Source organism: Thunnus maccoyii, chromosome 3, assembly GCF_910596095.1.
Source record: "Thunnus maccoyii chromosome 3, fThuMac1.1, whole genome shotgun sequence".
Lineage (NCBI taxonomy): Eukaryota > Metazoa > Chordata > Actinopteri > Scombriformes > Scombridae > Thunnus > Thunnus maccoyii.
Window position 1 is genome coordinate 26,574,215 of NC_056535.1, and position 25,423 is coordinate 26,599,637.

General features: G+C 40.8%; 1 protein-coding gene across 9 annotated transcripts in view; it reads left to right on the forward strand.

The window, feature by feature from the left end:
• The first annotated feature begins 325 nt into the window (after positions 1 to 325).
• Positions 326 to 25,423, forward strand: part of anks1ab (ankyrin repeat and sterile alpha motif domain containing 1Ab) — a 43,970-nt gene continuing 18,872 nt past the window's right edge. For 5 of the 9 annotated variants that reach the window (XR_006095427.1, XM_042405852.1, XM_042405855.1 and 2 more), the window contains exons 1-3: positions 326 to 860; positions 17,470 to 17,542; positions 24,003 to 24,118. Coding sequence is in view for 8 of the 9 variants with exons in the window: in XM_042405852.1 (XP_042261786.1) it covers positions 570 to 860; positions 17,470 to 17,542; positions 24,003 to 24,118 (480 nt within the window). In the remaining variant the exon portion in view is untranslated. Of the gene's footprint in view, positions 861 to 4,015; positions 4,070 to 13,686; positions 13,768 to 17,469; positions 17,543 to 21,152; positions 21,371 to 22,397; positions 23,289 to 24,002; positions 24,119 to 25,423 lie in introns of those variants that run through there. The other 4 variants (XM_042405858.1, XM_042405859.1, XM_042405856.1 and 1 more) reach the window with 4 other exon arrangements.

Here is a 25,423-nt window from a genome sequence, read left to right on the forward strand (position 1 = left end):
AATGCATCTCTGTGTCTCTGAGTGGTTTGCACTTGTGTTTTTGCCATATGTAGATGCCCATGGATATATTCATAGCTCTTGTTTCATATAATCCTTTTTGTTTCAGACTACTGGGAATATTCTCTTTCAGGAATTGCATGACCACATAAAATACGAGGAACAATAAAATATTTGGGTAGGAGAAAGTATGAAAAAAGTCACAGCTGAGAGGACGAAGGAGGGGGAGCCCGTCACTAAGGGGAGGGCAACAGGATACAACTGGAGGGTGGATCTTGATGATTGTTTCTCTGCACAACAAGTCTCTCACTTACATGCTCCCTTTCCCTCCAAACAGGAGCACTTTGTTTGAGTTGGCGTCTGTTGGCGCACAGGCAGATTCCCCCAGTCTACAGTACTTATATTTCATTCCTCTGTCTCTTACAGCACTACCATTAATTGGCTTTCCACAACATCCAACTAGACGTTTAAAAGACCCAGGATCACTCTCTGGACTGACCAGTGTCTACAAAAACCAGAACACTGCAGGAAACTGAGGACCCTGAGCTGCTGCACTCAGCAGCTCCAAAACAATGGCACAGTGCACGCCGGATGCCAATCCTGCCAAGGTGATCCAGAATCCAAAGCCTGACATTAAGGACTCGAGTGAAGTTTCAGCTGAGTCTGCATCGGCAGCGGTCAGAGTCAGACCTGCGGACCTGGGGCTGATTCGAAGTTTGTCCAAGTCGGACTCTGACTTGCTGGCTTCACCACTTGGAGAAGAGGATGGAGGTCTGGCTGGCCGCAGTGGATCTGTGTCTAACTGCAGCTCTGGGCAGCCATCCATGGAGCGCATGCCGTCTTTTGCCTCTGAGTGGGATGAGGTAATATTTGAGCTCTGGGGATGGGAAACAAGTGGGAGGGTGTAGAGGACAGAGGGAGTGGCACAGTCAGTGTTAAAGCATGGACAGGCTTTCAAATGGAGTGTGTTATGTCCTTAAGAGAGTGTGTTTTGTGAGTGTGAATGTGTGAGACGGAGAAAAAAAAAGAGAGAGACCGATAAGAGTAGCAACTGGGGATTAGCGTGAAAAAAAGAAAGAAACGGGGAATGGGCGAGGCAGCACATTTCGGGAGAAAGGAAGGAAGGAAGGAAGGAAGTAAGAGCCGGAGAGCAGAGGCAGCAGTATGAGAGCGATCAGGAGTCCAGTGATAGAGTGTAGTAAGTTTACCCAGGCAGTCAGCGTAGAATGCCTGCGGGCGAGTGCTTGAATGCATGAATGGCTTGATCACTTGCACTGACCTCCCTGTAGCAGCCCTGGCATCCAAGACTAATTGGGCTTGTGCTGTCATTCCACATCCACTCAGTACATGTCTCAGGGGCCGACCCACGCTTCCACTGTCTCCTCCTGCACTCCTCTGGCTCCTTTGCGTCGTCTTGCGCCATCTACTTTCAGCCCCAAAAGCCTTAACTTGTGATTTCTGAGCAATTTGGAGTGTCAATGCAGTACACCCTGAAGCACTGCAAAGAGTGAAATTAATCATCATTTCTTACCATAACTTCCAAACACACTTAAATAGTTGAAACCTGTGGCTACAATGGCTGATGACTGACAAGATATGATTATAGCACACAGCTTAGAGGCAATTTTTTTTTCATTTAAAAGAGCAGACTAGAGCATTTCTGACAATTTCTGCTGAGTGCTTAATCCCTATCACAGTGATAGAAAAAATGTAAGGTCATATTCAGAATTAATTAGGCTAAGTTATGGCAAAATGTCTTGTCATACCCAACTAATGAGTCCATTGTCTTGTGTTGCCATATGTTGATATTTGAGTGTTATTGCAATATGTCAGCCTCAGTTTAGGAAGGCTTCTTGTTTATATATAATTACACTGACTGCGTGTATTTCTGTCTGCATGTTTGGCCAAAGACACAAATAATATTCTTGAGAAAATGAGTCACAGGATGGCATATTTCCTGGGCAGAACTGTCATGATTCCAAGGTAACACTTGGGTTGGGCAACATTTATTCTTGTCTTGGTCTTGTGGGTGTTTTGACGCTGACTTGTCTCGGTCAAGGCCGTTAGTCTCCTTATTACAGTCTTTGGTTTCCAGGTCAGGAAACTCAGATCATTTTCTCCGTAATACTGTCTTTCTTTAAATCTGGAAAATTTGGGGGTGTTCATGACATGAAGAGGACTTTACATTCTACGATTACACAGATATTACACATATTGGGTTTGGCTGATTCTGATATAATTTCAGACATAATGTCATAAGATTAGATTGTTTTTAAGGCAAAAAAAAGCTAAACACAACATGTAGACCATAATTATGGGCAATAAACTTTACAGAGAATACTTTTGAACAGTTAAATAAAGAAGTAAAATGTGAAATTTTGTGATTTTTAAAGAGACACTCCCATTCTCTTATTACCGAGTTTGGTTACGGGTTAGTCCATAATTTCTTGGTGGGGCTCTGCTTGGGGAATTTATAGAACTCATGATATTCAGTATTTCTAACATCCTGGCTACAGACCTGTTGGTTTCAACTGATTTCAGTTTCAGTTTGGATCCATTTACCTTTTTTAAAACCTTGTTTCGTGTTTCTATCACATTTCAAACTTTACTAAACATCTTCTTAAGGACTGTACTGAATGATTGACATCACATCACAGTTGACATCCTGAACAACAGTATAAAGAATATTGAATAAGAACTGTTCTGTATTTATGTTCATGCTGTTGGTCTCTTGAGTCCGTTGGGGCTCTTAATGATCTAAAAGATGCTCAGACTTACTTCTATTAGACTCGACTTACGTGGTCTTGACTGAGCCTTGCTAAGGTTATGGTTACATGAACAGGGAATGGCTGAGGAAGCATGTACCTGATTCATCTTTACAACAAGGGCAATCACTTCACAATACTAAGACATCTTGAACTTCAACTTGGCTTTGAGTGCCGCTCTCTATGTCATCTCCCCCTGTCCCGTGCCTGATCTCTGCTCCACCCCTCTGCTCTCTGACAGAACTGTTTATTCAGGCCATGTTGGGTGGGGTGTCCTGTTCTCAAGGGCATCCTGTTTTGCAGCTGCTCTCGAGTGTCTGTTTCTCTTCCAGATTTCAAGGGATTTGTTTGGGTTGGGGATATAGATGTGTGTATGTGCAAGGGCAAAAAAAATGACTCCGGTTTTGTGTGTGTACCTCATGAAGCGATCAGCCACCAGCAAACATTAAAGCCATACACGAGGCTCAGCGGGAGGCTGGTGCTTTAGGTCACATACATAAACACACACATATGTTGGTGCGTGCGCACACAGAGAAAGACAAAGTACTGAATACAATGTTGGCAAAAGGAAGTTATGAGTTGAATGTAACCTTTAAACTCCATTGACATTTTCTGTGGTACATATACATTTGATATTTTATTATGTCTGGCAGCTTGTGTTTTTTTTGCATCGAAGGTACTTGGTTTTATTTAAAAAAAGAGAAAAAGTATGTGGTGAGACAGTTTTTGTTTTTGCACAGTAAAGAGAGGTGGATGTAGGACACCTCAAATCATGGTAAGCCTTTTCTAGGTGTTATTTGTTTAATTAAATGAAACATTAATGAAAGACAGTACTAAATGGGAAACATAATAGACATTCACCACATTCACTAGCAGTCCTGTAATCGTATTGTGAGTGTTACTGTCTATCTGATGGTCCTGATTTATGATGGTGTATTGTGATGTCCTCTACCTGTCCTGTTAGCTTTTGTTGGATTAGTAAATCATTTTTCTCACATCAGACTGAGGCTTATGTGTGAAAGCTCCCTCTGCATTACTGTTTAATATAATGTATAGTCAAATTGTGTAGCCTAAAAAAATATCTATTCAATTAAGTGACAATTAAGTCTACTATGTGAAGTGAGTCAGTTATTTTAAGAAAATTGTTCAAAGAAGTTGCTTAACCATATTTGGAAGATGTTTAATGTGAAGAATATTAAGCTTGTATCGACAACGACTCACTCACTCTCGCGAGATTTCAGAACATGACTTCTCTTTGAGCGATACTTTGTTAGACACACCAATAAACAGACCAGACTAAGTGGAAGGTAAAGAAAAACGTTTTATTTTCCTGTCGCTTTCTTTCCACAATGTTGTCAGACACCTATAATAACAATCTGAGCCTGTTAGTGACAAAACAAGCACTTGTAGTGGACGTACATTGACGGGGCGCTATTGCCCCGTCGGATTACATTGCAGGATTTCGCACCTGCCGGCTGAAGCGCTCTCTCTTAATACTGTTTCCCTTTAACCTTGACAACAACAACCCGCTGGCTGGCTGGGTTAACCCTCCACACATGTTTGACTTCACTGCTGTTACAGACGCTGTCCTCAACTCCTGTGACCATTTTTCCTGCACAATGTCAAATTTATCCATTGACGTTTGCAAGCATAACTACATTTTAGGCTCACTTTTTTTTAGAAGTTTTAAAACCAATATTCCCACCCCCAAATCTATAAATATTCTAAAACAAAGCTGATTAATTCACAGATAAAAACAAAAACACAAAAAACAAAAGTAACCAAAAAATGAGATCATGCAGGGCAGCGCTCATTAGTTATAATAATAAACATAATAATATAATATAATCATAATATCAATGAGCCCTGCATGCTGTGCCATGCCAAACAACTTTCCTGAATTATGGACAATTAAAGCCTCAAACTCAGGAGAAGTCGATAACCAACTAACCAACTCTTGATTAGTTCTTGAGTTTGAGTGAAAGGGTTAATGTCAATGAATTTAATTAAACATTGGTGCACAAATTTGTGTCTGCTACATCTGGCCGAAATTGTATGCTAAAGAGCTAATAATGGTGATATACAGTATATATTCCAATTTTTGCAAACAGTTAACTACATCATGTGCACATTATATGTCCTCCTCCACAATAAGATTAGCTAATATTTCATGTTACCATAGTACATATCTGATTAATCAAGCCATCTTTAATTTTGTCTTCACAAAATGAATCCATGGATACAAGTTACATCAACACTACTTTTTTACTTGCTTTCTCTGTGTGTTCACATGTTTTAAGGTGGATTTTTTTCCTCTCCGTTTTAAGATTAATACCACAAGTAACCTTATTATGCAAGAGTCCTCTATTTTGGTGCACACTTACTATTAATAAAAATGACATCTATGGTTCAGATGCCTGACGTTCTCACTACATCTGTTCAATACTCAAAGGCAAAGGTTAACCACAACAACACAACCACATCTTACAGATGCTTGAGTGGCTTCATTCGTGTGCGTACTCTAAATTTCCTGGTGGTATTCCTGAGGTCATTACACATGCAAGCTTTTAAAATGCATACAGTGTGTGTGTGTGTGTGTGTGTGTGTGTGTGTGTTTATATGCTTCTTCCCTTACTAATGTTAATGGTTTTACATAAGACAAGTAGATTGGGATTGGTAATGAAAATGAAAGGTTTCATGGGAAATGTAAAAAATGTCTAATATTAATATTCTCTAATCTTTTAATATTGAATTTAAATTCTCAGATGTGCATGGTAATCTTTAAAGTATGGGGTTATTCAGAATTTATAAGGGACGATTTCAAAAGTATGCGTAAGCTGGTTTATAATTCATATACAGGGCTACGGCAGAGTGAACACATCCCAAGATCTGGTTAGACAGTTGTGTAATGTGAATATGAGAGTAGGGCTGATGTTGAGGGTGCTGGTGAGGGGGTTGGGGGGGGGCTGGGTAGGTTGAGGCACTGTCCTGTTTCACCTGCCACATTGCCTGTAAAATTTCTCACCAGGTGTAACACGTGGAGACACTACATTGCATTCAGTCAGCTGTTTCATGCTGCTAATCTACATGTGTGCAAGTGTGTGGGTGCCTTTTTAAAAATGCAAGTTTGCATTTGATGCAAGTGCAAGTTTGCAAAATGATGTGAGGATTTAAATTTGAAGGTACAACCATGGAGGCTTCCTAATTTCATAGTAGTGACAAACTTTTAAAGGTTTGTATTATGTTGGGTAGTAAAGGAACTGATTTTAGTTTTTGGGTTATCCATCTGTCCATACGTACGTCCGTATGTATAACCGTCTCATTCTCGTGAACGCAATATCTCAAGAACACCTTTAGGGAATTTCTTCAAATTTGTCACAAACGTCCACTTGGACTCAAGGATGAACTCATTAGAATTTGGTGTTCAAAGGTCAAATGTCAAGATCACTGTGACCTCACAAAACACAGTTTTGGCCATAACTCAGGAATTCATAAGCTAATTATGACAAAGTCTCACACAAATGTCTAATAGGGTAAAATGATGAAGTGATGATATTTTATATCCAAAAGGTCAAAGGTCAACTCTTAATGTTCTGCAAAAACATTTTTCTAGCCATTATTCAATGCCATAACTCAGAAACAGAAGGGGAGATTGTGACCATACTTCACATTTGATCGGATACTGAATTGGTGACACTAATCTTGGGGGCCCACCTTAAAATTGTGGTGATTTTATTAAATTCCTTCAAAATCATCACTACAAATATTATATGAGTCTGGACAGACATGGATGTAAACTGCAACTTGACTGGTTGGCAGAGGCATACAATCGTGAGGCGGTATTTCTAGTTTAATATGAATATAAATTCAGAAACTGAAATCTGTCTTTTCTGTTGTCATACGAAGTAATTGATGTTCTTCAGTCAATGAAAATAATTGCAGCATGCAGTTTATGACTACCTCAGCTGCTCCAATAGCAGCTGCTTCTCTGAAAAGTCAATTAAGTTTCTTAGAAATTACTGTCAGATGTGACTAATTTACATTTGGAAAACACATTTTGTGACACACATATTGCCAACCACTAGCTGTTTTTAGAATAAATTTGCAAAACAGTGATTATATTCATTATCAACCTCTTGAAGTAGTTTAACATTTACAGCAAACACTACAAAGCAAAAACTCGGTGTGAGGTGCAGGGTGATGGATGATTATATAAAGCCTTTCGCTAACACTGGTGACGTGGGTTTGTGTCTTTTTTTATATAGTAAAAGGCATTTTAGTATCTAAACCTTACTACAAGCTATATGACCCTAACCTGAATGAAACAGTTTGTGTCACAGATTAGACCTGCAACTATTAGTCAATTAATTGATTAGTCAATTGACAGAAAATTAATTGGCAACTATTTTGATAATTGACTCGTTGTTTTGAGTCATTAAAAAAAAAAAACTCTCTGGTTCCAGCGTCTTGAGTGAATATTTTCTAGTTTCTTTAGACTTTTATGAATGTGAACTGACTGTTGTGATGACTGAATCTTGGGCTTTGGGGAACAGTGATCCACATTTTTCACCATTTTCTGACATTTTATGGATCAAACAATTAATCAATTCATCAAAATTCATCAGATATTATTCGGGATTGAAAATAATCATTAGTGGCAGCTCTATCAGGTACATACACTTGTGACGTCAAACATAATCAGGGCAGGATTACTTTCTCCCAAAACATAATTGCTAATTAAAGTACAGTAGATTCATATTGTTTCACTTGTAGGAGATAAAGTTGAAAAAATATTTTAGAAATGCTAATGTATGGCTCATACATTAAAATGCATGAAGGTGGATGGCCTAACAAAGTATAATGCACATGCGATAAAGATGTCAAAATAAAAGCCTTAACATTAAAATTCAGCTTTTAACCACCATTCATGTTTAGAGCAGCTAAGTCTCATTTTGCACAGGTGGAAAAATACACATTTTGAAATAAAATATACAATCATTTGACATAATTTGACATCTACTCCCAATTCCACCTGTCAAGCTGTTTTAAGTAAAGCTACATGGGAAAACCTACACAAAAGTAACAGTATATCATATAGCAGATAATTTAACATTTATTCTTATGTCCTTATCCCCATTATTCAATGATAGAACATTAAATAAATTTTTTTCCCATAAAAGATTGCTCATATATACTGTATTTAAACGCATTCATAAATCAGTCTTTGCACATCACCACACCTCGATACATTTACAATACTCCATGACGACCATCATGACTTAAATTTTATCAATCCCATTAGCTTTATTTATGCTATTTGGCTTGAAAGCTGTCAAATAAATAAAAATCAATCCAAATCATGAGCACTGCTGGATAAAATTATGTGATCTGGGTCTTGTACAGTGTAGAGTTACTGGCCCATCTGTCTTTATTGACAATACTGAGGCAGTAATCCGTTCTCCGGACCAGCGCCAGTGAAGCAGGCAGCCTTTTGGGTTAGTTTATTATATCCAGTCATCATTTCCATTATCTTTTCTGTTATGGGCTCACTGCCATTGTTTATGCACAGGAGACATTGGCACTGTCACGATTTCTGGGCCTGTGTCTCCCTACCTGTTGCCACTTTCCCAGTGGCTCTCTCTCTCTCTTTCCCAATGTGTGTGATTGTGTGAGTGGAGACAGGTGTGCTGGAGTCAGAGCAGAGCCCCACCAGCTGCAACCCGTTCCATAATCAAGACCTCTACTCTGGCTCCCTTCCCTGTCTCGGGTAGTCCTGTCTGCTCTCTCTCTGGTCTCTGTCACATCAGCCCTGCTTCCCTGATCCAGAATGCTGCTCTACCTAGCTTCCAGCCCAAGTCTCAGCCCCAGGTCCCCAACTTCCAGCCCCAGCTTTTGCAGGCCTACATTCTCTTTTCCCCTGCCTTAAAATAAATACTTTGTTTCTATCATATCCCAGTCTTGCTTCTGTCTGCACTTGGGTTCACCTGTTCTGCCCCCATGTGACAGTACGATCCAGCCAGAGACTTGAACCAAGCAGACATTCATCCACTCAGCCTGCCGAATACTTGGGAGGCTTTTGGTGTGCCGAGAGACATTCTTCTTGATGAAGAGCTAGAATTTTTGAGGCTACTCACTGCCATCTGGAAGAAGGATCCTCAGTTTGCCCTGGAAGTGGCTTCCTTCATGTGGAAAGTCACTTTAAACCCTGTTCCTCCCAGGCCCACCATTCCAGCTTCCTGTGTTTCTCCCAACTCCTCCCTGGAGCAACCTAGCAATTCACCAGCTCCAAGCTTGTGTTGCATATGGCTAACCTCCAGCTTAGGTCTGTTAGCTTTGGCTTTAGCCCCGACATGGCTAGCCTCCTGCTTTATCCTGCCCCTGAAGAACCCTAGCAGTCCCCTTTCTATGGGTCTTGCCTTTCACCCTTGTTTAGGAGCCCCCAGAAGAAAGCGTGGTTCCCAAGGCCGTCAGCTTTCTCCACTGCCCAGCGCCACTACTGAGGCCCAGCCTATATTCTCGAGCCAGCGGCTGCCTCTGCCGAAGCTCATTCTGTTCCAGTTCCCGAGTCATCTGCCACCTCTGCCGACCCTCAGCCTGTTCCAGTTCTCGAGCCGTTGGCCGCCCCTGCTGACGCTCAGCCTGTTCCAGTTTCTAAGCCATTGGCACCCCTGCCAATGGCTTGGAAACTGGAGCCCAAAGCTTGGCCTGGGTTTCCAGCTATCGGGCCTGCGTTCCCTTTCTCTCGTCTTAATATATATACCTTGTTTCTATCATATCCCGCTCTTGCCTCTGTCTGCACTTGGATTCACCTGATCCACCACATGTGACAGGTTCAAAGGACAGCGTTGTGCTTTGTATCTGTAAAACACGTTGTTTAAGATCATTTCACATTATCCCCATCTTAAGAAGAAAGATGGGAGGAAAGGGAGACCACAAGCAGAATTATAATACGTGAGACATGAATTTAGAGTAATCACATAGTGCCTCTATTACTATTATGCAGGTCAGAAAATGTAGGTGGTTATATCCCTGGCTCCTCCTGTCCACATGTCAAAATGTCCTTAAGCATGATACTGAACCCTAAATTGGTCATAATGGGTGTGCATGCATGGGAAATAATGTACTGTAAGTCGCCTTGGAGGAAAAAAATGAATGTAATGGGAGAAGAAAAATGTGATTGTTGGTGAAGTCAATTAAAATTGTATATCCCTCCAAAGACAGATGCTGTGTTCCAAGTCTATACTACACTAATTAGATGTTTAGCATGTGTTCTTCACACTGGAAAAGTGACAAAATTCAGTATATTCAAATACACACTTCTCTTTACTAAATTCACTTGATGTTTCATTGATCTGGTTGATGAACACTTTTGCCTGACAATAAAATTCATAAAGGAAACTGAGAAGCTCCTCACTGCTTGGCAGATTGTGGATGATGAGACGGCTTTAGGAACGTCTTATAAAAAGAAAGTAAACAATTTACTTTCTCCTTGTGAAGATTAAATGTCAATAGTCTTACAAATTCACAGTTCAATTGGTAGAGCATGTTTTGTCTGTCAGTACAAAATGATCTAGAGAGTGGCAACAATTAGTTGATTAATTGATTAGTTGATCAACAGAAAATTAAGTCTTTTTTTAAAAAGAATAAATGCTAAAATGTTCATAAATGTGAATATTTTCTGGTTTCTTTAATGTTCTATGACAGTAAATTTAATACCTTTGGGTTGTGGACTGTTGGTCAGGACAAGACAAGAAATAGTCTGCATCTTGGGCTTTTGGAAACCTTGATGGACATTTAATCGATAATGAAAATAATCGTTAATTGCAGCCCTAATGACAAAGTCATTTCTTAAATTCTAACTGCAAAAAAAGAATACAATAATGATAAGCATGCTTTGTAGAATTAGTGTGTAATATGGAGTTGGGACACTGCTTCAGTACAACATGTACTCAGACCTCTACAGTATTTGAAAATGTATTGATTGTACTTCAGAGCCTATAGCTGATTGTGATTAATCATGATAGAGGTTGTATATAGGGTAAAGCACTGGAAGTCACTTTTGTTGATACCAGCTGCTGGAATTGATTGTCTCAGTAAGTGTCTAATGTAATTATTCCACAGTTAAATTATGTTGGCAGCGTTTTCACCATTTTGTCTGTTCTCTCTTGCCTCTTGCCATTTCAATAGAGACATCATTGCACTATAACCCTTGGCTCAAAGTGACTGTCAGGACCAATCAGGGAACATTTTAAAGATACAGCATCAGCGATAACAGCTGCCCTTTTACTGTACACATTCATGTCAAAGTGAATGACATAAACCACTAGAAGACACAAGAGATTTCAAATTCCCCACAAGAAATACAAAATATGTCATTCATAGACAACACATTCCTTGCGTTGGCATGGTCAAATATGTCAAATAAGTAGCATTAGAGTATAATTAATGCAGGTTTTCATTTATTCTGAAAGGATCCATGAGCATCTTACCCAAAGCCAACATGGACAAAAAACAAAACACTGACCTAAACTAAACTGACACACCAGAAATATGACTCTATTGTAATCAGAACATTATGGACACTTTTACTCATTCACAATTTGCTGAAGTGTTGCTTCCAGTTCCTGTATTTCACCTTACCCAGCTCAAAATTTCCAATTAAAAATAATAAGCCCTTAACTTGTCTTGTACATTCAAACATTCCTCTTCCTGGTTCATTTTAGCATTTCAGGATTCTAACTTTTCTTTCTTGGAGAATTGCCACATATATATTGTATATTTTTTCAGTGGCAGTGATGCACTTAATGAATGTAGGTATAATAAAGCCTGTAGAGGAACACACTGGGGCTGACTGACTCAGGGAAAAATTGACAGAGAAAAAAAAAACAGGCACAGTTTCTAACATGATGAAGCCACATTGATTCAAGTCAACAATTTGTAGCTATAATTTTACCCGACAAAAGCTGCAGCCTATGTCGCTCATCTGATCTTTCGTGGGTCCTGTTTGGTCCAATCGAAAATTTTCACAGACCCATGATCAGTAAAAATTTAAGTCAGACCAGACTTCGTAACCTATCAAGGTGGACAAGAAAGCGTGGACCCAAGACCCAGTCTTGTTCGGGCCTGCTTTTTTGTTTTTCTAGGGCTCAAATCTGGCTGAAGACCTTTAGTAAACACTCTCTTAGATTGTGCAACTCAAGTCCTTCACCACATCTTTTTTTGAAGGTCTTGCTAAGGGTTTATATATCCTAGACCTAGACTGAAATGACTGAACACCCAGGACTTGTGCTCTAATGTTAATCTCTCAAGATAAATCAAGACCAATCTTTAGAAGAGCTGGTCTCCTAGACAGAAAAGGAGAACATAGAGCTGCTGCTATAGATCTTAGCAGTGCACTCCAACAATTGTCTGTTTGAACTTGTCCTTTGCTCAGTGATTTAGATTTAATAGTCTATAATTCTTCAAAAAAATGTTTCCAATGTATCTGCACCTGTCTTTTGAGTTGAAGAAGAACAAGTCCTGATATCTAGAGGCAATGCAGAAAAAGGCATGTACCAAGGACATTAATTGATCACAAAAATTTGCACGGGAAATACAAAGGACTTCACCTTACTGGCATATCTTTTTGACTATGAGACATGAACATGAAAAGATGACATAAAATGGTTAATTTTTGCAGTGTGTGCAGGAATTGAAGAGCAGATCAACCTGTATTAACATGTAAATCACTTCAGGATGTGGAGCTATCACTCAGAGTGGAGCACCACTGATTTAATGATACAGTCCACTCAGAGCCCCATGTGCTTCATAACTGCACTATCAATCACATTTCTGTGTGGATAGATCTTAGTTGATTATTTCCATCCTGCTCTCAGACATTCTCTGTAAAGTGCACTTTGTGTCAAATTAACTCCCACTGAGAGCTGGTTCATGGCTCAAGATAACTGGACCTTTCCCTTTTCAATACATGTCCAGTACTTAACTCAATTCTATTTATATATCATGTATTTATATGAAGTTATTATTTTGTATACCTGATTGTTAGGCCTGAGTGTTGCTGCGTAAGTGCATTGAGTTGTATAGTAGGTGTTATGCTTTAGTCATTAAAGGAATGACTCAACATTTTGGGAATGACAGATATTTGGTGCCGAGAGTAAGCTGAGATGATCGATACCACGCTAATGTCTGTACATTAAATATAATCCTATAGTCACTGGTAGCTTAACTTAGCATCAAGACTGAAACAGGGAAATGCTTGGCCTGGCTCTGTCCAAAGGTAACAAAATCCGCACCTCTAAGGTGGTGTTTAGACCGACATTAGCTCTGCGTGAAAAACACAGGCCTCTCATTTATTTGAATGGGGTCAGTCTGTTGACGCAATGGTGGTCTAAACTTAGAGGGCTCTGGCAAAACAACGTAGGGTTGTCCTGCAAAAATGTTGAACCTGGTTCAACTTTTGCCGCAACACAGCATCATCTGGCAAGGTGCTACGTTGGTCAATCACATACATGTAAGCAGACATTCCTGGTGAATTACTTTGTAACATGTATGCTGTGTTCCTGCTGTTTACCTCACAATCGTCACAACAAAAGATAAAAATAGTTGCTGCTGCGATAACTTTCCAGAGTTGTAAAATCCTGTCTGTGAGTATTACACGCCACTGTTTAGCGATAAGCATAAGCCTTTAAATGCATTAATTTATAGCTCCAAATGGACTCCCTCTCTTGTATTTCATTGTCTCACTGATATCTTAAACAACACACCCCCACCAACGCAGCCCCTTGCATTGTTTTAACGCTGTTTTCAGGCTGTTTTAACCATGAGGTTGCCAGGCAACTAGCGGAGACTCCAGGAAGTCATTGTGCCTGACCAAGAATTCCCAATGTCCACACTCACGGACTCACAGACTTTAAGTCCACGAGGGCTTAGGGTTGTCCCACTGTCAAATCGTCAAGTGCATGATGGCTCCCCCGCAGACATTTTGAGCCCTTTATGCACACTTTCGGTAAGTCCACATCTCTGCAGACCATTGTGACGTTAGAAGTCCGGAAGCATAAAAACAAAGGTAAACAAATGGGCACATGGGTGTTCAGCCTGGCATAGTGGGTGCGCTAGTATGCCTAAATTTACAAAGAAAAACTACATTAACAAGGATTTAAGATGGTACATCTAAAAACACATGACATCAGAGGAATGCAAGCATAGGTTATATTAAACACCTAGTTTATTCATAAACCTTTTCTTTTAATTTTTGATTAATGATGCTATTTTGACAAAAAATGAGTAAATGGATTATTTGACAATTAGGCTACCTCTGGTCCACTCTGTAAGGCAAGAGCCTGGAAATCAGGTAGTTGGTCCCTTATTTGACTGTCGAGCATATGATTATTTTCTGGGTTGGATACTACCTATCTGTTGTATACTTTGTTCAATGTATTCTGTGCTTTATGAGTGAGCGGTTTTTTGTCTTTTCTGTTTTTGTTTTAAGTGAGCTCACTAAAACAAATTCCAGTCAATCATGTTGAAGAAAGTAAAAAAAGGTGAAATAAAAAAGTCCCAAACCCACAATCATACAAAACATGTTTTGGTGTCGTCAAGATAACATGATATGCTGCAAAGTACTGTCCCATTCCTATTCATACCATTTTGAGCCCTTGCAGCCTCTTGAACTCAAGCACTTACCAGGTGATATCAGTTAAGTCCGTGAGGGTTCAGGGTTTAGGGGGGACATTGGGATCAAACCTTAGTCCAGCACATAACCCTAGTAAAACCACAAATTGCTACACCTACATTCTTCGCTCAACAAAGAAGATATAATGTGTTAATTAGTGAGCTTTAGAGGTGTTTTTTTTTTTCTTTTGGACAGACTAAGGCTAGCTGTTACCCATTGTTTCCATTCTTTATGCTAAGCTAAGCTAACCAGCTGCTAGCTGTAGCTTCATACTTGGTGGGTGGTATCAATCTTGTCATCTAACTCTCTGCAAAGAACGAATAAGCATTATATTTCTTGTGTTGAAAAATTCCTCTCACCTAATCGTCATCTGTAACTTCCATTTAGTTTAGTTTAGTAGTTAAAATTTCTAATGGACCAGTGAATTGACATTGCGTTCACATGGGAACTATTTAATGAAAAGTATGGTCGTATTACAATGTTTGACACCAATTTTCTCATTTGAATAACAAAATATGATATTACTACCATAACCAGTGCCAAATATTTAGCTATTTTCAGTGGATTTCAGCTCTTTAACCATGATGACGTTTCCTTAGAAGCAGCATTTTGATGCCAGGTTTTAATAAAGGTGCACTTAGGCTTAGATGTAATGCAGTGATGTGTGTGTGTGTGTGTGTGTGTGTGTGTGTGTGTGTGTGTGTGTGTGTGTGTGTGTGTGTGTGTGTGTGTGTGTGTGTGATATAGAATGTAACTGGGTTAATTCAAAGAGTAATGTGAGGTCTGTATTGCTGGAGGCATATGCCATGCGTCCCACGTGCCTGACTTCCAAATGAATCAAGGCTTTTCCACAGTGTTGATGCCACTAGCGAAGTGCATAGGGCTTTTTCAAACACTAAATATTACATCAAATAAGCCTGGCTGTGTCTCTGGTGTCACTAGTGAAAGCAGAATCAGCTTTTCAGGCTCTCAAAATTGTCATTGCTGATTGTGAAAAGACTACTCTAGTGATTCTAAATTTAGTTCCCAGTCTGATTTGCAAGTTTGCGTTGAGATTTTTTGTTGACCCCAGCCTGCTAACTGACATGTTTAAAGTTGTCAAAAATGTACCCTGAGCTACAGTCTTCTTTACAAAAGCTAAAGAATATTGAATGTTATTTATATGTATAGTAGTAGTCTGTAGTAGTCTGATCTCTTTATGATGGGATCAATGGTACATTTGTTCAGTCCATGGGGTCCTATTGAAGTGTCAGCAAGTAGTCTGTTGTTCTGTAGACAAATTTCTTATACTTAACCATCAATGAGAGTGATTATTATTCAAATATGCAGTATATATGATCAGTCAGGAATCATGACTATACTATTTTGTATCAATGAGTCGTTATGTGTGGAACATGACATTGTGTGCTTGGAAATGTCTGATCAATCAAGCCAATGCAATCCTTGTATTTGCATGAGATGCACTGATACCGTTTCTCTTTCTCTCTTGACGCAGATTCTGATACCTCAATTCACAGTATTTGCTGATTCACACTAATGATCCGATTGTAATTAAGGCTGCTACTAATGATTATTTTCATTATCAATTAGTTGCTTGATTAGTTTCTGTGTCCGTCACTGTTTCCCAAAGCTGATGATGCAAACGAAAATGTCTTGTCCTGACCAACAGTCCACAACTCAAAGATGTTCAGTTTACTATCATAGAAAACTAAAGAAACCAGAAAATATTCACATTTAAGAAGCTGGAACCAGAGAATTTAAGACAAATGCTCTTAAAAAATGAGTCAAACTGATGAGTCAATTATCAAAATAGTCTGTGACTAATCGATTAATTGACTAATCATTGCGACTCTAATACCAGGCTAATGCTCTTTTTTTCCCAATTTTAAAATCTTTATACTTCACTGCTTGGAAGTCTTTATATTCATTTTTATTTAAGATAACATGAGTTCAGGTATTGCTGTGACACTAAAATCTGAGCACTGAATGAATCATAGCGGAAAGACTTAATTTTATAATGACATTGACATTAAAACTGTATTTTGGTTTTGATTTATTCAAACGTTCTAATATATTTATAAAATACAATGTATCAGACATTGTCAGGGATAGAACTAGACTTATTTTCATCATTGTTAATGAAAATTGGTCACATTACGACAGATACCCAATCCTCTTAATAAGGTCAACATCAGGGCTGATACTAAACCAGTATATTGTACTCAATCCTAGTTTGGGATGAAAACATTAAATGTCATCATTTGTCCTACTTATATTGAATTGAACCAACTATCAGCACTTGATGAAACATGCCGCATCTAACATCGAAAGCATTTTCCTGGAACTTGAGTTTCTATTCATTTATCCAGTCAAATAAAGAAAAGCAAACAACCTGGAAATGTATTTTGGTTCTCCTGGGAAGTCAGAGACTACTTAAATAAACATTTTTGGCTCTAAGCCCCAAACAACTCTTCTCTGAGTTGCTCTGTAATCTCATGGATGCAGCATTGTGCTCACTTAACCTTGCAGTAAGCTGTTGCCTTATTCTGTGAAGTTTAAATAATACAAGTCTGAGAGGGCAATCAAATACTCACCGAGAAACAGTCAGTAATAGATCTGAATCTCTCCAGGTTCAGGTTGTGCAGCTTGGACTTGGCTACAGGACTTCAATAATTTGAAGTTTCAAAGTCTTCTAGATTGTAATTCACTCCATTGTGTTTTTGCTGAGTGGTGAGTTAGTCATTGAATTGCTGTCCACGTTGCACTGTTGCTTGTAATCCATCATTGCAAAGCAGCCCGCCTCCTTCCCAACACTACAGCACTCTGACACTGTGTCCCAACTCCTCACCCAGTGCCATTCCTTCAGTGTTCCTGGTCCATAATTGGTTTGGCTACATGGGGAGTTTAATGCATGTTTGAACATTGAACACCGTTGTTTTACTGTCTTTTTTCCCCCTTCTTTTTAGTAGTTGTTGACATTTCAATCAAATGAAAAGGTGATCTTTTCTTGTGTTTCATACTTCTTCTCTTTAACAGATTGAGAAGATCATGAACTTGATCGGAGCAGGCATTGAAACATCCAAAAACAAACAGCCCACGCCAAGCTCAGGTAATGCTTTACCACCTATCCTGTTTCCATGATGATAGAATTTAATTTATGCGGTATGAAGTAATTTTTCTCCCAGAGATATGTGGTGTGTAATTTATTGGTTACTTAATGCAAAATGACTGGGTCTGGGGGATTAAGTGAGACTTATTCATTAACCATTTATTTTTACTCTTTAATTGCCCCGGTGCTTTATTGATAATAGTCTCATAGAATTTAATGAACGGGAAATATATGTAATGTTAGCAGCAACCCCCTGCAACCATGTGACTGATTACATTTGTGAACCTCAACAGCTTTTCTAAGAGTTGCTATTCAGTATTCAAAGACACCTGAAAGGACGGAGGGTAGTTTTGTTGTCCTTATAAGTCAAAGTGATTCAAACCGACATTTGTTTGGCACGTCACTGTTGTTCTTTGTTACACACAAGCTTTCCAGTTTATGAGGAAATCAAATTCTAAATTCACTGTCATATTTTCTTTTTATTCCTGGTGTTACTGTATATCTCAATAGGGCTTGAATTGATACTACGCTTCATCAAGTGTCCTCCAGGCTGTACAGAGGGAGAAGCCAGCTGGCAAGAGCTCAGTTTGTTTAGATAACACTCCTGAGTTGATACAGTGTAAACCTACCTCCATTAGATACTCTGCCATAAGGGGGTTTCATCATACAGTATTGTGTAACAGCTTCTGTGGGTCTGCGCAGGACCGCCTTTTACAAGTCTCGTTAGATTTATTTAGATAAAATTTTCATCAGCTACAATATGCTCAGTAAGCTTCAAGGACTAACAATGTGCTGACCACGGCAAGGTGTAATTCCACCCAAGCTGAAACAAGACAGAACAGAAATGTGTGGCTGTGATAAAGGGATATAAAGCAAGGACACAGAAGAATAAAGAAAAAAAACGACACTGGAATTAAGAGAATTAAGACTTTTACTGCTGCACCTGAGGTCATGAGGTCTTTATATTATCTCTTACATCGCCGTCTTCCTATAATCCCATTACAAAGGCTGACAGTGTATACTGATAGTTTGACCTACAGTATGCAACCAATTTAAAGATCCCCTCCAGACATGTTTTAAGACATGAAAATCCTCAAGTTGGAATAATAAATTGTGTCTGACATGTTTTTTTCCACAAAAAAATGTTGAGGTAGCTTTTTTAAAAATCCTTTAAATGACATCTACTTCTTCTCCCTCATTGAAAAATACAGAATCTATGAATATGCAAATATTGTTCATTTTAATTGTTTTTAATTGTTTCTTACTGTACAAGTCCATTCTTAGTGTATGTGCAATAGAGGCTTCAAGCGTCCACACTACTGGCCCCTCGATCGGATCCAAACTAGTTGTGATGTCACAAATCATGCTCATAGAGGCACCCCCCTTTATAACTCAGATTTAAGGTGAGCACAGAGACACTTTCCACTTTCAGCAGATGAATGTGGAAACAGCCTTCTAGTGTCAAACTCTGCACCATACATCTTTCTGCACAGTGAAGCTCAAATATCCAACTGAAGGAGCAAGAAGAAAAGCACATTTTTGACTGGAGGGGGACTTTAACTAAATTAATATACAAAATGTCAAGGATTTTACTCATTTCATCAAATTGACTGATGCAGTCGGTGGAAGCTACAAATCTTTTAATTTCACATGTTAAAATTTAGTTTCATTTATGAATTTGACATGTAGATGAATGGTTAAAAAATATTCCCCAATAAATTTATAGAGAGTATACTAATTCATTCTAATATCTTTTTAACCATCATGTAATTCTAATATAATGTAACCAAATTATTATTTACATTTGTTATCATTTTAAGCCAAAAGGAGAAGCAATCTTATAACAAAGCTTGTGTTCATCTATGATTTTAATTGTAACTTGACTTCAAGCATTTTTTAAATTAATTGCTATCCCAACAATTAACACCTGAGGTTATTCCGCGTTACATAAGAGGAAATATGTTGTTTGTTTGTTTTGTTTTCTTCACGTATAGGTGTGTGCTATTTATAGGCCTTGTTTGAAGAACAGCATGCTGAAAGTGTCCCAGATTCAGCTGAGTCATGCAGTTGCTGCTCCGATTTTAATCGGAGATTGTGCACAAGTAGTTTCCAGAGGTTGCGAGGATACTTTTGTTGCTGTTTTTGCATGTGTCGCATAGTAAAGAGGTCATCTTTCTTTTTGCACAATGTAATGAAACGGAACAAACAGATACCCTTCAGAGCCATCGCCAAGAGAGGGAGGGAGAGAGAGGAGAGGAGAGGAGAGGAGAGGAGAGGAGAGGAGAGGAGAGGAGAGGAGAGGAGAGGAGAGGAGAGGAGAGGAGAGGAGAGGAGAGGAGAGGAGAGGATAGGAGAGGAGAGGAGAGGAGAACTATAGAAAGGAGGATTACACAAATATGGAAACCTAAATTGTCACTCTTTATCCCACCTTTATCTTTCTATTGTGACACTACTGGGAAAACCTTATCCTTTATCCTTGTTTTCGTGTAGTTTCCTTCCATCCACCTTTTCCCTCTTAATATCAGGACCCAAGGACGCCCCAATTCATCTCGAAGAAGCACATTTCCGAACATCAGATTTTCAACAAACAAACAGCCCTGCAATTTTGTGCCATTCTGAAATGCTCAAGGATGAGGTTGTTTGTGTTGTGTGGCCATCACGAGTGCCTCGATTGTGTGCTAAGAGAGCACTGAGTAAATGAGCTTAAAAAGAGAGAGGGAGTGGAGAGAGAGCTGAGCTAACAGCACACAGGAGGCATCGGCTCGGTTTGTGTACAGGCACACTCTGACGTTCAAAGGAAAAGAGTCCGCCTTCAGTTTCCCTGAATTAATTCAGCTTTGCGGCTCATTTTCTCCAGTGCTTGGGTGTGTTGACAAGGAGCTAGTGCTTTTCTCCTGCTCTGATAAAGAGGCACGGCTTTATCTAGGCACAACCTCTACCTCTTCTTCTGTAAATAGGTCTTTCTGGGCGCTCCTCAGAGCCAAGTCTAGACCTAGCAGTGCTCAAACAGTACAGAAAGCCACTTGGATAGATTTGACAGCTTGGCCTGTTTAACAGGGGATAAGACAGTGACCCACTTCCCCCCCACGGAGGAGCATTGGATACTCTGTCAGTCAGTAATTAGGTCCTACTACAGTGGGAGGTGTTGCTGTCCCAAATGAATGGAAGTAATTGGAAGGGGTGGCTGGTATTTTTAACAGTCTTTGTCTGGATATTGTGGTGTAAGAGCGGACTTTGGTATGAGGCTCAGGAGGAAAGAGTAAAGAAGGAGGAGGGGGAGTTGTGGGATCTCGTAGTGAATCATAATTAGTCCACTTCAATCCTTCTTACTTCCTATTACCATCTTATCTCGCCCATATGTTTCATCGCCTCCTCCTCTATTAGTCTTTTTCTGTCTCTTATCTGTCTCCTGCTCATTCTCTCTCTCTTTCTCTCTCTCTCTCTCCCTCTTTCCATCATTCTTCTCCTCAGTCAGAGCAAATCTGACAGCAGCCTCTCTCTTCCTGATAACGAATGATGAGCACTGGTCCTTGGTGGATGACTGACGGGTCACGGAAACCTGACCTGGCCTTTTACCTGATCATTAACGCAGAGCAACAGCGGTACAGGCGGGCCAATTATGGAGGAGGTTCAATCAATAGCCCTTCACTTTGCCTCCCTCTGTTGGCACTGCTTCTCCTTGCCCTGACTGCCTTACTGACTGGCTGACTACCCATCTGGGAATGTGTGAGGTGATTGCAAGCAGCTTGAAAGCCTGCATAATTACGCTCTGCCTGCAGCTGTACCCAGATAACACCAGTGACGGACGCAGTAAGCAGCCCTGCATAGGTGGGTGCTATCGCTCCCCGTGTAGACTGTGGCAATTCTTTCCAAGTCTTTTTACCCCACATCTATCTGAATTTTATATCATCTCACTTCTTTATCCGGGCTTTATCCTGTAAGTAGCCACCGTTGTGCTTGAAAAATGGTTGATGTGACATGAACAGCTGGAAGTACATAATGGAATTTGCCTCTTTTCTGTCATGCTGTATGACTGCGTGAGATGGAGAAGAAGACAGCACTTGAAAGAAGTGTGTGCATGTCTTCTCTTCTCTTCTCCCATTCTCCCTCTTCTGTATGAGTGCATTAGAGACTTCTGCTGACTTGAATCAATGCTGCCCCCCCTCGTTCTATCATCAAAGTAAGATGTAAATGAATTAAAGCCATCTGCTAATAAGCAGGGGCTTGAGAAGGCTCTTTATTTCAATATCCCATGTTAACCTAAAAAATTGGCGCCGCTCCTGCAGAACAGGATCAGGTCTCCGTCATCCCATTACATTCTAGTCATTCTTTGCAGAAAGGACTGTGATTTTGGGGGCTCTCAACGCTTGTTCCTTGCCTCTGATGGTAGTGTCCTTTCTGCACTGGCAAGATCAGAGTGCCTCTGTGCAATTCTAATCAGTGCAGTGGGGGGAGAGGTGAGGTAAGGTTAGAGAGAGACAGACAGACAGAGAGGAGCAAGTATATGTGCATTTGTAAAATAGACGAGGGAAAGGGGTAGAGAGACGATGAAGAGTGCATGTGTGTGCGCATCTGTCTGTGTGTTTGAGAGCGAGAGGCAGAGAGCGAGACAGAGCGAGGGAGAGTGCAAGCCGTGCAGAGAGAGAGAGAGAGGTAGAGGGAGGGGAATTGATATAGTGGGAGAGGGAGAGGTGGTTACGTGGAGCAGCACCCCACTTCATCAGGCAGCATACGGCAGCCCTGCAGTGCGATCACACAGTATGGGAATGGGGCTATGAGATCGAGAGCGAGAGAAAGAAAGCAGAGAGACACGAGAGCGAGGAGGGGGGGGGAGTTAAAAAAGAAGAGCTTGAGGGATTTGCTCGGATGAGAAGGGGGGATGATCACTGAGTCTGTTGCCTGTCGTGGATGTGGTAAGGACGTGGCAGCAGTAGCTGAGGCTGAGGCAGATCTGTGGTCTCCTGTGTAGAAGTAGCCGGCGTCAGGACGTTATGCCCTGTGAGCAGTGAGGGGTAGCGTGTGTGAGCCAGGAGCAGCTGCTGTGACTGCATCTGCACTGCCTGCATGTCTCAGACAGGCAGGGGATGCAGCAAACCTCTGCCCTGAGCACACAGGCTGCTAGCTGTACCCAGCGAGGAGAAGAACCAGGTGGGCTAGGGTGGGAGTGGGGGGCGCCTGCCTCAGGAAGGAGCTAGCTTAACCTGCACTGTGGTCCTGCAGTGATACTCGCTTCAGAGTAAAGAGACTCACCTGCCGTCTGTTGGATCTGAACCTGGATTTACTGCTTTGAGAGATGAGAAGCACGTTCTCTGGCGGAGTCGCACAGCCAGCCAGCCAGCCAGCAGCCTGCTGAAGAGTGTGAATGCTGGGCAGCACAGGGAGCACTGGCACCACCAAGGACACCAAGCCTTTTTCCAGTGGCAGACAGTTTACCTGGAGCTTTATCAAGGAATCTATACTTGGATTTGATTATGAATTGAGGAGTTTGGAATCAGCACATCAGCAAATCCTAAGCCAACAATTCTTTTTTGATGTAGGATTTACAATATGTCTACCTAACCATACTCCTTGTGGCTCTGGAGTAAGGACGAAAAATGATTTAAGCAAATGTATATTCCTTGATCAAAAAATAACATGAGTACCTCAACAGTACTTTAGAATGCTGCTACCTTCATTGTATGAGCCGTGTCCTAGCTCTCAAAGAGGTTGACCAATGAAGCCATGGGACTCAGCCAGAGCTTTACAAGTATGTGGTGAAAACCCTGACAAATTTATTTTGGGGGAACTGAATATTTCTGTGTTACACCCTGATGGAGTACTTTCTGATTTTTAGAAAAAAAAAATGATGGGGATAATTTTAGCAGAGTAAATAATGTGTGATGTATGTGAAAATGTCTGATTTAGTGATAATTAATTTCCATTTTCCCTCGGCCTGAAAATGATCTAGTCTCATGACTTGTAGTGTTCATTAATGTTATGTTTTTGGACTAGCCAAGCATTTGTTTTTACACTCGCTCATCTGCTCACTAAAGGAATGTTTAGTGAACCCTGTTTGTTGGAAGATGCCGTAGTGGCTCAGTCCAACATATCTAACAGTACCAACCTTCAGATGGGCTTCTTTCCCTGCACTACCTCCACCCTCGCCTGACATTTCCAGTCAGTCACACTAACACCAGTGGGTGTATATTAGCCTAGTCAGTCCCCTGCAGGGCTTGAGCTGGGCCTGCAGCACTTCCTACCCTCCTCCTGTGTTTGAGTTAGCCGGGCCCCCGCCTGTACCGTGGGAGCCCCTCACCCCCGGCCTGGACCCTGTCTCCCCCCCACCCCGCCTGGTGCTGCTGCACTCGGCTCTGCCTCTGCTGGCCGAGGATGATGTGGCAATGCCATGTGTCGTCCTCTGAGTGCCGCTGCTACCGGCTGAACGGCTTCTCCCTGCTGAAGCGCTTCCCTCTCTCGGCAGATGGGGCCTGTGGTAAAGCCCTGGACCAGCCGGTGGGAGAGTGGCTGGAGCACGTGGGGCTGCCGCAGTACGAGAGCAAGTTCCTGCTCAATGGCTTCGACGACCTACGATTCATGGTGAGTCACCTGCAGCACGTCATCTCAGGGGTCGGGTCCACTTTACATCACTCAATCTCTCCCTCCGTCAACCAAGCTGCATTTGTCTTTTTATGTCACCACTCTGCTCTTTCACCCTCTGCTTGTCTCTTAGCAGCTCCACCCCCCCCACCCCCCCACCCCACCCCCCTCCTTCTCTTTCCCACTCACCCCTGCACCCTCTCTCTTCCTTCCCCTTTTCCCCTCTCCCCTTCATAACTCCTCTTCACCTCCGTGCGATGCATGACCCTGCTAAGATTTATAGCCCCTCACTGAATCCCTTTAAAGAATATGGGCTGTCACCAATGGCAAGACAAATGACAACCAAAACCCATTAACTTTTCCCAGCATTCCCAATCATGCTATCTCATTTACTGTACAATTCTACAGTCACCCCCACCAACCCCTGTATTGAACCTTCTGATTTACAGCCACTGGACTTGACCTCTGCATACAAACAGTCATATAACCTGACATACAGTCCTCAATCTAAATATACTGTGGTTTATTCCAAATACACTTTGCATGGTTGCTTGCCAAATCTCACTAAATCCTCTACCCATTATGCTTTGTACTCTGCTTGTGGTGCTTATGAGCCGGTCTTGCAATAAATGCACAATGTATGATTAGACTGCAGTAGCATGCTCTAATGCTGTATTTATATACTGTACACTTGTAATTTTTAGATTTTAATTACATGTGTTTGCATGCAGACATTCATTTTGGGTTGCAAATGTATCATTTTACCAGTAAGTAGATTATCAAAAGCCACATTATCTGTCCACTGTGATTGTTGAAAAAAATGATCTGACAGATTAGTGTTTCTGGAAAGCATTGACACATTTTTGCATGAATGTTTTGCAGTTTTTAAAGAGCCCCGTCAGATTACATATCGATAAATTCATTTAACTGCAGCTCAAAAGATGCCCACAGTATGACTCAAAGCGTTATTGTGTTTCCCGTAAAGAACATTGCAAGTAAACTTGATATTGCATTTGGCAATGATTGTAGAAAACACCATTACATTTTCAGTGCCCCGGTCATGTTATTCTGAAAAACATGACTGTACACCGTAAATAACTAAGCCCAAAGGGTAAACACGGGCATTTCTCAGACTACAGAGCTGCATTAGCACTATGGGCTATATGTTACATCAGTTTGTCACAGCTGAGCTCAGTTAAGTGAAACCAGTGAGCTCAGAGGGAAAGTGGTTGTATTCACAGAGCGTTCCAGCTGAGGAGTGCTGCTCTCTGATCTGTTTTTCTTTCTGCTAAGGCGTGAGATCAC